This window comes from Limulus polyphemus, unplaced genomic scaffold (assembly GCF_000517525.1).
Source record: "Limulus polyphemus unplaced genomic scaffold, Limulus_polyphemus-2.1.2 Scaffold509, whole genome shotgun sequence".
Lineage (NCBI taxonomy): Eukaryota > Metazoa > Arthropoda > Merostomata > Xiphosura > Limulidae > Limulus > Limulus polyphemus.
In genome coordinates, this window is record NW_013666119.1 from 114,956 (window position 1) to 130,994 (window position 16,039).

At 33.1% G+C, this 16,039-nt stretch overlaps 1 protein-coding gene across 2 annotated transcripts in view; it reads left to right on the plus strand.

Annotated features, from left to right (window-relative positions):
• LOC106458750 (AP-4 complex subunit epsilon-1-like) overlaps window positions 1-16,039 on the plus strand; it is a 92,916-nt gene that overhangs the window by 25,583 nt on the left and 51,294 nt on the right. For both annotated transcript variants that reach the window (XM_022385062.1, XM_022385063.1), the window contains exons 7-10: window positions 3,064-3,229; window positions 12,710-12,879; window positions 14,123-14,196; window positions 15,100-15,222. In XM_022385062.1, the coding sequence (XP_022240770.1) occupies window positions 3,064-3,229; window positions 12,710-12,879; window positions 14,123-14,196; window positions 15,100-15,222 (533 nt within the window). The remainder of the gene's footprint in view (window positions 1-3,063; window positions 3,230-12,709; window positions 12,880-14,122; window positions 14,197-15,099; window positions 15,223-16,039) is intronic.

Sequence of the window (16,039 nt, forward strand, 5' to 3'; positions counted from 1 at the left end):
GTGCTAATGAAATTTTTAAAATTAAGAATAAAAATATGTACATGTAATTATTTGTTGAATAATCTTAAAGTATTTTCTTTTGATTATATCTGTAATTTTACCTCTTCACATACAGTTTGTTTTTAATGTTATAGTTTGTTGTCTGTCCTTTACTATTTATTCATCTCCACACACCATGAGAGAAAGACTTCTGATATAGTACATTACCTCTACTCACATAAATAGCCATTCTCATTCAGTGCTGCCCTCTATTGCAATTGTTTTATTTTAATTTATTTGTTTTGTGAATGCCACAAGCCTCGAAACTTCCACACTTCTGGAATTGATTAATTCCAATGTAGGTCACATGCAAATTATCATGCAACAACCCTCCAACAATAAGAGCTCAACTCACTCTCTTAACGCATGTGACTCCCTCTATTCAATTCTACCAAACTATCACTTCTCATTTAGCAGTACTTCTGTTATGATATTTAGTTTGTGCTCTCCTCAAGTGTTTTATTTTAATTTTTTTCCATATCTTTGTATTAATTTCTCTCTAGAAGTTTACTCTTTATTATACAATAGTGATATTTGTAACTTGTTGAGTTATTCTGAAGTGAAATTATTATATATTTGAGTGAGATAGTTTACATTACACAGACATCTTTTCAATACTAGATATAGGGTTCCTGGATCATTCATTCAATTTCTCACATTGTTATTATGTGCCTGTTCATATGTCAGGGGCTACGAGATTCCCTCTGGTCCCATGAACTTGAGGTGGAGATGGTATGATCCTCTTTCCTACCCCCACCAGATGGCTGGGTTTTGGATTGTAGTTGGCTTGCTGCTGGTATTATCTTCTTACCTACCCCACTTGGATGTCAGTTTTCAGTGACCTGGGTTTTGAATTGTAGTCGACTTACTGGTGGTATGATCCTTTTTTCTACTCCTACATGGATGTTGGTAACCTGTGGCCAGGTTTTGGATTGTAGTTGACTTACCAAAGTATGATACTCATTCTACTCCTGTGTGGATTTGGTTCCCAGCAGCATTGGTTTTGGATATAGTTGACTTGCCTTATCTGGTCCATTGTGCCCTATCCACTCTACATTTAGGAGCACATTCTTTTATCTTACACATTTTTATGGGATTGAGTTTAATAAATAATGTATGGTTCATATCACTATCCTTCCATAGTTCTCTCCCATTTGGATGTGCTCCTCTATCTTTCTGCTCATATTGGAAACATTTTTGTGCAATAGGCAAAGAGTATACCTGGTTCAGAAGTGGTGTGGTCTCCCACATATGATCTTTGACTCCGAAGATCTCCTTTTGGGGAGTGTCCTTCAGATGCTTTCGAAGGATGCTTTTTTCTTTCTCTCGTACCAGCCTCTCCAATGTGGGATTTATGCTATTTAAGTGAGAAGTGGTAATGTACTGTATCGGAAGTTATAATTTTTCTATACTGAAAATGTATTTCTGATAGGTACTTACCTCTTCTCACTGAAAACTGCAGCTTCCATTTTCTGCCAACACTAGAAGTGTTAGTTCAGTAGAATTGAATAGGGAGTCACATGCATTAAGGGAGTGTGATGTTTCTTTATTGATGGAGGGTTGTTACATAATAATTTGCATGTGAGATGCAATGGAATTAGTCAATTCCAGATGGGTAGGAGTTTCAAGGCTTGTGGAGTGCACAAAAAAAAAATTGCATATAAAGGGCAACGATAAACAAGAATAGCTATTTATCTGAGAGGAGGTAAGTACCTATTGGAAATACATTTTAAGTATAGGAAAATTATAACTCCAGCATGTTATGGTACTATCGGCAAAGACACACAAGCCTATGGCTAAATGCTTTTGCACTTGCATAATAAGTTAACCCTTGTTAAATGAAGTGAAGTTTAGGTTATATTAAAAAATTATTAAACCTTTCAAATACACATTTTAATACATAAATAATGTGTAATTCAATCAAATATGAAAGTAATACCCGAGTACAATTTATTTGTCTAATTAATATCTATCTATGTAAGAAAGAAGAAAGAGTAAATGCTATGTGGCATGAAACAGCTTCACCATTGTTGGAAGTTAGTCCTTCTTTGTAATGAATACTCCTGCCAATTTTAAAATGGTCATTGGGAGCATGTATTTTAAAATATGAACTTTCTATTGGTTATAAATCTGTATGATAAATACATGTAGTTTAGAAATCCAAGTTATCAAAGGTGGTTGTGGCTTCTGTCATGGGGTGATGAAATGTAGTTCTTGTGTTCATTTAATTGAACTAAAGGACTTTTAAGCAAGCATATGTAAATAATGTAATAAACATAGATTGTTTTTAGACATACATATGCAGTCTAGGTCTGGTATTATTCATGTTATAGAAACTAAATGTCAAGAATTGTGAATGCTCATATGTCACATGACAACAAAACAGAAGTTAAAGTATTTTTGTTAATCACTTTAAAAATAAAGGACTTAGAGCTTAGATAATATAAATATTTGAATTATAAACTACATTATAATGCTAATTTCGTTGATAGTCACTGAAAGTAAAGTTGTTTAATTAAATTTTGAATGTAACTCTGTAAAACCTTGTAGCATGCTCAGAAAGGATCCCCAAGTCGAAAGGATAAATATTTTGATTTCGGTTTTAATATTTCTTTATCATTCCAGTTTGTTTTGTGACTTTGAAGGCTAGGATCATTTAAACCATATTCTGCAGATTGCATATATATTTCTAAAAGTTTGATAATCTAAAACTAAATAATTCTTACCAACCATTAAGTGTGTAGCATTTTGAGCAGTTAATGAGGAAAATCCTCAAAGTTTTATAAAAAAAAAAAGAAAAAAAAGTGGTATGACCTATAGGATTTTTGTACTAGTTATTTGATTTTAGGAATAATCCTGGAGGCATAGTAACAAAAGCAATAACATTTATAAATTATATTGCCAATAATGCATGTTAATTTTGTCCTATTTAACATAAATATTCCTTATACAAATGATAAATTGTCAAGTATAGACATTATAAATATAGCTGTGAGAAAAAACAAATTTTTTTAAATTTCTTAGTGCAGCAGTAAGAAAATATGCTGTTTTAGCACTTCAACATTGTCTACTTCAAGCTTCCAATCACCATTCCATCCAGTCAGCCCTTTTACGTCTAGAGCAAGTACTGAGTGATAGTGATATTAGTGTGGTTGCAGCAGCTGTGACAACACTTGAAACAGTAGTAAAGGTATTGATACATAAAAAAATATATCTTGAATTGTGTACATAAAAATATTTATTTTGCTGAGCATCTATTATTTCTTTCATGTTGTTCTTTTATCCCATGTTGCCAAACTTGTTAGAACAAGCTTGCCTCCAAAATTCATTTTATTTAGAAATCAGGAAACATGGCAGTTGTGTTTTAATAGTACAAGAGTTTGGGAGTTTTGGAAATCTGGTGCTGATATTTTTTATACAAACCTTACTTATGTATACAGGTAAAGAAATAAACTTTTGAAAAAAGAAACTAAATATAGGGATGGCTAATATCAATCTTTCAAAAACAATGAAAACAAGATGGTAGGGATGGCATCATCCCTACATCATAGCACAAGCACACAGTGTAGTAGAATATTAACAGGTGTAAGTAGGATAAACTCAGCTGTGATTGAATGGTTATATATATTGCTATATGTTAATTCTTGCCTGTGCTATTATGTAGGGATGATACAAATGTATCCCTACTATCTTGTTTGTATTGTTTTTGAAGGATTGATGTTAGCCATACCTACATTTACTTCCTTTTTGGAAAAGTTTTTTTTAGTGCAGTGTTTCAATAAAACAAAGAAAGGTTGTATTTATAACCAAGAACGAGATTCTAACTGTAATATTTGTTTATCTATTATTGGCTGGTAATTCCTATTTCACCCTGTACTTAAGCTTTTTAAAGTAACGTCAAATTTCTGTAAGAAAGTTAACTCCAAGGGGTAATGATGATATTGTTTGCACTAGAATTATGATTCTTTAAAATTACTACCAGTTATTAATATTTATAAAAGTGGATAGTCCGTTTGAAACTATGTCACCTCAGTGAAAGTGGTTAATACCATTGGTTTGGCTTTTGAGTTATCATGTATTTAAAAAGGAAGCACAAGAAAAAACAAGAAATTCAAACTTTTTGCTATGATATTTACAGACATTCCCATAACTTATGACTCAGTCATTACATAGATATTTTTATAAAAGAAAACACTATATAGTATTGTAAAGTTCTGATGACCTATTGAGGAAATATTTAAAATCCCATTTCAATGAACAATCTTAGTTATTCATACATACGTAGTGCTACTACCTGCCTGGTAAGTAGTCTTTGCAGTTGTAGACCAGAGGTCACCTATGCACACCAGTTTGAACCTGATTTCATTTTTAGAAGTGTGAAAAACCATGTTTCAAGTATGTTTCAGCTTTTGAAAATTGTACATCTGCTTCTTTACTGCAGTGAATAAACATTGAAAATTTGTGAAGACAAGAATTGTCTGTGAAGATGAATTATTAGCCTTGTGACTTCAAAAGGTTTAACCAGTAAAATTCAAAGGCCATATTGAGAATCCATCATCGTTTATAATGGTGCTTGTTATTGATCAGTTGGTGCATCATATTAGTCTGTCCTTCAGTGAAATGGCATATTGTAAAGATGGAACATATTTCACAATAAGAAAATAACTTTAGCTTGTTAACAAAGAATGCAAAAATAGGGTAGGATCATTAGTCTTGCTTTCTATCTGCAAGAAATGGTCTGAAGTGTATAATTAATGTTTCCGATACAAACGCTTTTCCTGATCTTCATCTTCTCTCTAATGCATTAAAAAAATATTTTCACTTGATGCACTAGTCTTTATATTCCCTCAGTTCAAGCTGCTCATTCAGCATGCATAGTGCATGCGATGACCCTCCGCAAGTAGGAGTATGACGTGCATTCCTGGAGCAGCTGGCTCCCTCTTTATTTCGTGTACTTCACTTTCTCTATTGGTACTATATGAGTCGGACATGTTTCTTGCTTAATTTCAGTTTTCAATACTGACTACACGTGATTTGCTTTTTTTTAATTTGCGTGTTTTCTTTCTATCTTGCATTATGTCATGATACAGATTTTGATTCTCTGTTTCACACATATTTCCTATTTCTTGTGATTCTCAACTCAGTTACTGCTGTTTCTGGGATCACAATTATTTTCTTATCCGGGCCATGGGATCAAAGTTGTCTGCCAAGGGGTATGTGCCTTAGTTTGTCAAGTGTTCACTTCCTCCATGTGGCCTGGACCTTCTTCTCCATGATGGTTGAAGCATATTCCAGATTTTCTGTATGTTCAAGATGTGGGTGATTTTGCTAGTTTTATTTTTCTTGATGCAGTTGCCATGCCACCAAGTCTTTCAATTTGGTGGAGGTTTGTTCTTTTCCTCCTTTTCTCCTATTACTTCCACCTTCCCCAGTGGCTCATAGGTAAGTTTTTTTTTTACTTTTATGCCACAAACAGTGTTGATATACCTATGGCAGGCATGTCATGGGTGCTCATTGTATGGCTTTGTCCTTATTTTCACACGTGAGCATTCAGTAGTTCACATCATCATTGTTCTGCTTTGGTTAGCTGGATATTTCAATGTACTTTGTTGTCTACATCATTTTTGATGGATTATTAGTTAGATATTGTTGGTACTCTGTTTTCTTGATATATTTATGCAGTTTGATATTAATAACTACTTTGTTCAGAGATATGTTTAGCTGGTTAATTAGTTATATGTTACTAGTACTTTATAGTTATCTCTGTAATATTAATTTAATCACAATAATTATAAATATTATTCATTATCAATAAGTACATAGTCGTTTAATTAAAATAGTAATTTATGGCTATTTTTGAATCATTCTTTTTTTTTATACCAGCCACCAATTTTCTCCACATAATCTAAATTTCGGGGTTCATCCCCACAGTATCTATGTCATAGTTTGTTCTTTCTTGTTAGCAGTTTGTTAATACTTGCATTATTCTGTTGTTTTACTTCTTTTTAGTCCCATATCAAGGTGGCCATCTTGCTTATTTCCACTTTGTCTTTTAGTTGTATCTTGATAATTCTCACCCCTTTTCCTCATTTTTCCTGTGCCCGTCTTGGCTGTCAGCAGCAATATGGGTCTCTCCATGGTGGGGTCCAATCTTGTGGAGACTGGGTTTCCCTGTTTTTTTAACTTTTGGAAGACCTTCACTTCCATTCCATCGCTTCTCTGGGTTTTTCATTATGGGATTCTGTTCACTACCAGTGGCCATCTCCTTGATTATTGTTTACTATTCCTTTACTTCCTTCAAGAGATCCTGTCTCCAGCAATTGGTTGTCCACTGTCAGGTAACATCTTCTCCTACTGGGAGCTATAGTGCCAATTTTTCCAGTTCTGCCAGGATTTTTCCTCTCAGCCTTTAGTTGTCCCCTTCTTGGCTGATGTATGGAGGCCTATCATTGACCTCTCCTGTCTCCTTCAGCCTCTGGTTCCACTTCATTCCACCAGGGTGTTGTGGGTGTCCTTGTTCAACGTAGTTGTTGCATCCCTTCCTGTATTTTTTCAGTTGCCCACGGGTGGAGGATATTTTTTCGATTACAGACTCTACCGTTTGAGTTTCCCTCAGATTTTTTTCTGAGTAGTCACAAACTTTGCTGGACATCTGCTAGTGTTAATCATCCAGCCTCATCTTTCTCAGGACGACTGGTTTCCAGCTTCTTCCTGTCTTCAGTCTACATCAGTTTGCTTGTGGAGGGGGTAAAATGTGTGGTTTGGTTCTTCAATACGAGGGATTTTCTCTTTCCCTGTTTTTGGTTCTCTTGGGGTATTTTCTTCACTTCCCATCATCATTTGGACTCTACTCGGTTTTTGGGATATGGAGCATTTGGACTTCAAAGCCCTTTCCTCTCTTTCCCCCCTCTCTATTTTGGGGGTTTGGGCTTCCTCAGTTGCTCTCTTACCTGTCCGTGGCACTTGTACATTACCTTCAATGGGTATTCCTTGATTGATAGTACCTCTGCCTGGATACCATGGTTAATCTGGTTCTATTTCATTCTCTCCATTGGTTCGATGTTGTCTGGTGGTGGGACAATGTCCATCGGGTCTTCTGTCATTCACCAATGCTTCTCTTCTAGGTTGGAGTACATATCTCAATACCCTGTATATTTCCCATTATTGGACTTAGACATAGTATATTCATGCTCTGTTTTTCAGGTTTTGTACTTTTCATTGTTCATGGAGCCCTATCTCTTATTTTCCATCTTTTGTGGTCCTATACTTCTGCAAGCAGGTGGGTATCTGGCTCTGGTTCTTTTGTTTTACTGCTCTGGGGCTCCAACTTCTGGGCCTTTGTACACAAGATACTGTTCTTGGCTTGCCATCTTCCTAGTTATTTGATGAGTTGTGGATCAGTTCTACTTTCCAAATATGGTCATTCCCTTGGAGTGGTCCCTTCATCCTCCAGTTGTTCAGTGGTTATGCTTTTGCCTGGGTGTTCTGCACATATATGCAGTTGCCACTTGTCTGGGTGGTATCCTGCTGTCTTTTTAATTTCTGGTCCCTTGAACTCTAGCTTTGGGTTGGTCTTTTTGAATCCACCGTTATATTCACCGTTTGGCTGTTTCATCTTTTGTGTGATTTTGACTACTATTAGTTGCTATTCTTCATTCCACACACTGAAGGGTGAGTACAATTACTTTTTCAGATCCACTTTTACTTTATAAGATCCTGCCAAGTGGTTGGTGTTTCCTCCCAGATATGATTATTTCCCAAAATGTGCATTGGGCCAGGGGTAATGGAAAGTGCTCAATCCATCCATCCTGGCTCTACCAGTGCCCACTGTTGAAGTGAGGTGATCTGCAAGACCACTAGAAGTATCCTCTTGGTAGACTGTTCCATTCTATGGACTATCTATCATGTTAAAGCCAGCACAGAAAAAGTGACTGCCCACTTCTTGGCTTTTAAACATAGGGTTTTATGGTCAACTATTGTGCTGTTTTCAGTAAGAGTTCTTTCTGATAGATGTCTGATGGGGATCCAGGCACTTCTCTGGATCTACCCAACACAAATTCCTCCCTCTTTAATTGTAGCATGGGAGACGCTTGTTAATTACCAGTTCCCAGCCACTGGGATGGTGGACCTTGGAGAGTTCCTCACTGATTGGGCTCAGCACAATATGGTGAGAAGTAGGGCAGTGGTGGTACTGTCTTTGTAGTACAGGTCACTCCTCAAACAGTTAGTATACCCTTCTCCTGCAGCTTGAGTCTGTCCAATTGAATTGAGTGTATCCTGTATGGTCTGATCTAATCTAACCACACAACACTTATTGGCTCATCAACTGCTTTTGTGCAAAGGCTTCATTGGTCATGTTCTCATTCTCCCCATCCCTGCAACACTTTGGTCTCATTTGCATCTCCCCTGGTCGAGACAAGGTACAGTTTCACATGAAACTATGTTCCCTATGACGCCTCTGCCATCAGGTGTCACACTCCATAGGCTTTCCCTTTGGGTGCTTTCTGAAGGAAGTTCATCCAGGTTTAAATTTTGCACTGGTTCCTCTGCCAATTCAACATGGGATTCTAGCTATTATGTGTCGGGAGTTGGAAGTATTGTGTCAGAATGTAATATTTTCCTAACCTGAAAATGCTTTTCCATTAAATACTTAACTCTGCATATCTTCCCACCTGACCTCCCCACTTAGCTGCACTTTCTTCTTGTTTTGTCTAAGAATGAAGTTATTTTGAGTACAAGTGCTTAAGGGGAGTCACTGTGCATGGAGTTTATGTTGCCCTCCCATTCATGGAGGGCTATTGTCACATGATGTCATCATACATTAGTGAAGTTCATGTTAAACTCTTGAAATTTAGGAGGGAGTTATCACAAGGCTTGTGACATGCGAATCTCATAAGCAGACATGTGAGGAAAAAAGCGATTCTGGGTATGAAGGCGAGTACCTATTAAAAATACATTTTAATATTAAGAAAATTTAAACTTTTATTGCTTTATAGTGATTTAGTGGTAAGTTTGAGGGCTTATAAAACTAAAAATTGAGTTTTGAACTTGAGGTAGGCATTAAACACATAGCCCATTTTCTGTAGCTTTGTGCATAACTACAAACAAAACCATTTTTATTACTAATTTTTCTAAGTGTTATTATTATTACGAGATTTCTCATATCTTGTTATTGGATATACATTTTGGCTAGTTCTTTGTTTAACTTTATTTTATTTTCAGCTGAATGCTCCACGTGTGTGTTGTAAGGAGAGAGAGAGATTAAAGTCAGATTACATACTTCATGATATGTTTAGTATACTATTTTTCTTTTTATTAAATTCAACTTAGTTGTAATTTTATTAGTCTTAATTTTTTACTATTTATTGTACAGTTCTATTATTCTTTTGACTTTTATTATTTTTTATTATTATCTATTTTCATTAACATTAATTATTAGCTGTACTATCTGTACCATCCTGCAATAACTATAGTTAAAAAGTAACATTTATTGTAGTAATTTATCTTAGATGTCATGCTGCCCTAAAGTTAGACTGTCAAGCTTCTATTTGTCACGAGACGATGTTCAGAAGAATTATAGTAAATTTTGCATGCACTGGTGTCAAATTCTTCAAAGAATGCTAGGTCTACAATAGTGCAAGAAGCAAACCAGTAATGTTTGGGTTTTTTAAGTAAGGTATATTCTATTTTTCATTAACTTTATTGGTAAGAATGTTTAATATATATATATATATATATATTTATTATAGAGGTTTATTTTTGCATTGTTAGCTTAGTATATGGGTTTAGGACTGACGTAAATTTCCTAAGCGGGCCAAACCTCGTGATATTATTAGGATTATGGCTTAAAGTATCATTAACAGTGTGAACTCTTAAATTATGAAAAAATGCATTCTAATCCTTATAAGTGAGGTTGTAAGATTTAGATTAGTTATATTCATTACAGAGTTGATGTTTTAGCTCTGATCTATCCAGGTAGTTTGTTTTGATCAGAAGCTAATATCAGGGAGTGTGTTAGCACTCTCTGTTGGGATGACACAGATGCTTGTATTAAAGCAACACAAAATTCATCTAGATTATCTCTACAAGTCATCAGAAACTAGATATGAAGAGCTACCTGGTATAGTAACACCATTTCCGGTGCACACACTGCTTTTTAGCTATCCAGAGTGTCTCAAAGTTGAAAATCGAGATTTCTTATTTTCATTCATCATCATTTTTCTTCAACAGACCTAATGCCTACCTAGCTCTAGCAGTAACTATAATTTTATCATCACCTGATAGAGCAAAACAGTCTTCATGAACTTTGACTACCTATTATTATTCCATACAAAATTAAAAAAGAAGAAAATCATAATTCCTTTGAGGTTAGCTTTCCAACAAAAATATGGTGTTCCTTAAAAAGCTTAATCTGAAACAAGAATTACCAGCCAATAATAGATGAACATTAGATGACTGTAACATGTAGAATACTCAATGCTTTGTGCACTATACAATCAGTGTCTTTAGGAAGCCAACCCCTATATTATGTAAGAAGCAAAGGATTAAGAAAAAAAATCAATACATATACAGGTCATCAGAAGCTAGATATGGAGAGCTACTTGACATGGTCAATCTATCTCCGGTGTATATACTGCTTTTCAGTTATCCAGAGCATCCTGAAGTCAAAAATAGACGAATAGTCAAAACCAAGAATTCTCATCTTCTTTCTTCAAAAGGCCTAGTGCTTATCTAGTTCTAGCAGCAACTGTAATTTTATCATCATTTGATAGAGCAAAACAGTGTTCACAATCTTTGACTACCTATTTTAGTATTATTCTATGCAAAATTTTATAAAGCTTTAGAATAAACTCTATAATCTAGTAACCCATGTATGCCATCTTATAGAAAAAGTAAATAAGTATTAGGAAAATTATTATCGCTAAATAAAAAAGTTATGTAGGGCTAACTACTGAACTTGAAAAAAAAGGAACCAAAAAAGATAGGGGTGGAAATGAACATATCACTTGATCCGGCTAATGCTCACATTTCAGACTAAGCTGTCCCAACTTTACATGGAAAATAAAATTCCTACATTCCTCTAATATTGCCACATCATTTTGGTGTAGATATATTTTTGAATTTTTTGTATTTTTTAACCATATTTGCATCCTTCTTTGACCTGGAATCCTAAATGTTTTGCTAGTTTCTATATTATATGCAAAGATACATTGCTTTCAACCATTAGTAACTTAAGCTATAGTATTTAGGAAAATATACATTCTCTCTTTTTGTTTTGTTTTACTTCATCTACTAGCTGTTAGAGATTTTCTTCACAGTCAGTGAACAGTGCCTCACATCATCATAACATTGACTGGTTAAAAATTTCCTCCACTAGAAATACCCTGTTTGTGGTCAGCAATGGCCTTTTCTTTGGAGACATTCTGTATGAAGGATAGAAAGGAGGGAATGGAAAGAAAGTGTATCTGTCTACAAGAATTACTTGTTTACAAATTAATGTAATAGCTATGTTATACGTTTTTTTAAAACCCATTTAAAATATATTTTTTGCTACAATGTTGTTTCTACGAGCTAAAAGATTATTAGAAAATTGGACAACAAATCTCAGTTATTTTGGCCTATTGCTGCTAAAGTTTGTTTTATTATATTCTTATATTTGCTTTTGGGGACTCTTCATCTTTTGTTAATGTACAGATGCTATTAATTTATTTCATTGGTTATACAGTATTATTTCTGTCTTAAAACTTATGTGTAAAACGTTTTATTTTTTACAACTATGAAATTACTTGTGTAGTTCATATGAAGAAACAGTGAAGTACTTCAGAATGAACTTGTAATTAGATGTTTCAGAATATCCAGGCATGATCATAGAAGTATTATAGACTGTGCAAAATGGCTTTAGAGGTAAAATTTCTAGAAACTGTAAAATACATTTTTAAACTTTTAGATAAAAAAAACCTGCTGCAACAAGAAACTGTTATTGATCTAGTCAACTTCTTCCTACCTTTCACATCTTTGATGAAATAGGTTTATTTCTTGATCTACTCTGTACGGTTGCCATGTCTATTGTTATTGATCTAGTCAACTTCTTCCTACCTTTTTACATCTTTGACGAAATAGGTTTATTTCTTGATCTACTCTGTACGGTAGCCAGGTCTTAAATAATAAAACCAATAATATATTTAAGTATATTTTATTAGATAAATATTCAATAAAGAAAAAAACCTTGACTGCTAACTGGTTTCTCATCTGCTTTTTGGATCTTGACTGATAGATGGGTTATCCCCAATGCTTTTTGGGTGCCATTACTACAGGCAATCTGCATTATGACTTTTGTATTATGACCGGAAAGTGTGATGATTTTTTAAAAATAGAGCTTTATGTATATATAGTTCTAAACTTTCCAAAATTTGTACAAATATAAGTATTCACAGAAATTACCAGATAAAATAAATAAAATCCACACTGGTATGACAAACTTTGATAGTGCAATTTAAAATCAAATCTTGAAATTTTGTTAAGATGTTAACTTGACATTTATACATTAAGGTCAATACAATAATCACTAAGAATCCCAAACATTTTCTTTAAACAATTCTTTCTTTGTAAATTTGTAAGAGAAAAAAAAACTTTATGTAACAAGATTTCTCAATGTTTTTCTTCCAAACAGACTAAGAATGTGACTCTTTGTCAGCACCTCATCCCAAGTCTCATCCAAATACAACAACAGATCATCCAGGGTAGATTGTCAGCAAAGTTTGAGTTTCATTCAGTGCCATTTCCATGGCTTCAGATAAAACTGTTGAGACTTCTGGGATTGCTTTGTGCTGGTGACAAAATGTTGGTTCATATATTTTCTTATACATATTTAATTATTACCATGTTTTATTTATTATTATTGCTTTTATGGATGTTTAAAGGATATGCAACTTTGCTTAGAAAGTGATCTTTATATATTCAGCTTGATATATAGGCCATGAAACTTTTAAATAGTACATACTACTTGCATGCTCATAATAACTATGTAGGCTTACTGTGTAAAGGATTTTGTTGTTGAAAATCCTACTTTTAGAAAAACATTTTCACATCAGCATCTTTTCATTTTGTGGAAATTTTCTAGTAATATAAAATCAGGGCATTTTCGTCATAGGAAAAACTAATATGAAAACTTAAATTTTCCATTTCAGGAAATCAAACTTGATGCATTAGTAAAACATTTTTACAGTAAATATTAATACTAGTGTTAAAAAATAGATTATAGGAAGATTGGCTTGTGTCATTTCAACAAAAATGTTTTCAATCTATGTCAATTCCTAGATAGGTGCATGATGTTTTCATATACTATTGGTCTGAGTAACTTAAAGTGTCACAAAATACTTTTTTATAACTATGGTTCTTCTCATGCTTGAGGTATATATAGCAAAGAAGAAGGTGGGGTAATAATTTCATTGTCACAACTCATCATGCAAATAATTGTTTAGATTAAAATTTAAAAAGTTATTATTCTCAGTATATCCTTAAGGGAGCAACATAAAGGTATTTTAATAGTATTCTAATTTTAGTATAATTTTATAAACACTTTTTTTAGTGGGGGTGCTTAATTCTATTTAAGAAAACTGTAAAAACTGTATATAATGAAAGCTATGTGTTCAGTTGTTATATTTGTGTTAAAATGTATTAATAAAAACAACAAATGTGCAATACCTTTGAACTTCAAGTGAGAGGGTGCTATTGCACCCCTCTACTTCCTGTGCCATTACTAAATATGCTGTTGTTTTGCTGAATCAAGGCATACTTGTATATTCGTTTTTTTTTCACAGTGTTGTATGTTCACATGTTTTGCTTCTAATTTATTGTAGTACACACTAACTCATAACCTCTCAAATCAAAATGTTGATATTTCAAGTTTACTGTGACAATTTGTAGCATCAAATCCTGCAAAACTCAGTCCAAAGAATATATGTATTGTTTAATATCACATTTAAATTTGGACATGTTTTGTAATCTTTGAAAAGTACAAGAAAAAAAAACATTGAATGTAATTATTTTTATTGCTAAAACTAACTTTTCTCTTTACTTGCAGTTTAAGTGGCAGTGTTGGTATGATTCTTAAAGAGACTTTACAAAAAGCTGAAGTCAACCAACCAGTTGCCTATGGTAGGTACATAATGTTGTTTTTTCATCTGTTTATTATAACAATTAATCACCAGTTAAAGTATTTTGCTGTGTCAGCTTTATCAAAGATTCATTTCATTATGCTGCTTATTAAAAGATTACTTTCCTCTGGTGATTAATCTATCTTTCATTCTATGTTAATAGATTTCATAAATTGCTAGGAAACATATGTGGAATTGTTTTGTTTCTATTTTTCATTATATAATTGTGTTGTTGTCACGTTTAGTAGCTTATACAAGTACCTAAATTTAATTAGTTAAATTTTTACTTTTATAACTATATATTAATTACTGATTAGTTTTTATTGTATGTTTTGATAGCTAATTTGTTGTCATCTTCAAGGAAGTCCTAAGAAGGACTATTTCTGTGTTGGTAGTGGACAGGATACGATCCTGAGTCTTCTTGATGTATGTTAAGTGTGTTATCTACTCAACTAGGAGGTTTCCATATTAGAACTTGAATTAATTAACTGTTTTAATGATTTCAACTGGGGTATCCAGGTTTTATGGACTTTTGTGCTAGATTGACTGTGTTACCAGTTAAGTGGGTGAGAAAAAGAAAGAGGAAAGTAGTCTTTTACATTCATTTAACTGGAAATAATCAGAAGTTATATTTATTATTTTTCCACTGGTTTATAAAGTAAAACATAACAACGTAACCATATTTTAATGGTAGAAAATAGAGAACATATTATTATTCATCAAGTAATCAGTTTGGTTTACATGATTTGTTAAAAACAATTATTTATTTGTAATCTGAAAGAATATATATATATATATATATAGAACTTTAAAACTAATTTTAAGTATTTTTAAAATATGAAAAAAGTTATATATATCAAAAAATAAAAAAAAAATAAAGCCACATGTGCTTTTTTTTTTCTAGCAATTATACTTGAGTGTATTGTAACTATCAATGCAATTGAGGCACCTCCAGAGATGGTTGAGCTTGCTTTGAAATGTGTATCAAAGTTCCTAAAATCAAGCAGTACTGATCTCAAGTATTTAGGTAAATACTATAAAGATATGTGTATGTGAGTGTAATTAAAGATTTTTAAAAAACATTTTTGTGACAGAATGGCTTATTGAGGAAGTGAAAACTGTTGCATACCTGCATTAATGTTACCTGGACTGAGTCATTAACTCTTTCAGAATGGGCTCGGTCCCTGGGACTGACCTTGTAACCATTTTGTGCTTGCTATAGTTTTCATGTTATAACTTTTAAATTAGCAAGCAAATGTTAACGAAATTTGGTACATTATCAGTAAACACTACAATGCTTTCATGTACAAAATATCAAATTTTTTTTATTAAGTCTTAAGATTTGTAAAGCGTTTTTTTTTTACTCGTGCCTTTTTTTTTTCTTTTTGCATGTTGCCTATCTAACATGCAAAGTAATTTTCATTTTAAGATTAAAAATACTTTTATGCACCAGAAAATTTTCAAATTTCCCATGCAAAATCTTTATAATCCCAGATAGTTATCAAGTATTTTAAGAAAAAACTTAATATATATATTATCTGTTATTATCAGTAATGAATCTCTGTATGGGTTTGGTAGATTTGACTGATCCTGTAACCACCATAAAAAAATTAGGAAATAAATATAAATTTTGCCTCTTTTATTCCAGAATCAACACAAATTATAACACAAACATAAATGTTTAGACTAAATAGCTTAAATCTCGTAACACTAAACATTTATATATATTTATTATTTTTATTATATTGACCTTTCAGCCATGCCTGGCTAACAATACAGAAGTTATAATGATGCGGCACACATGCACTCATGTTACCATATCCAATAACACAAAACTGACCTTT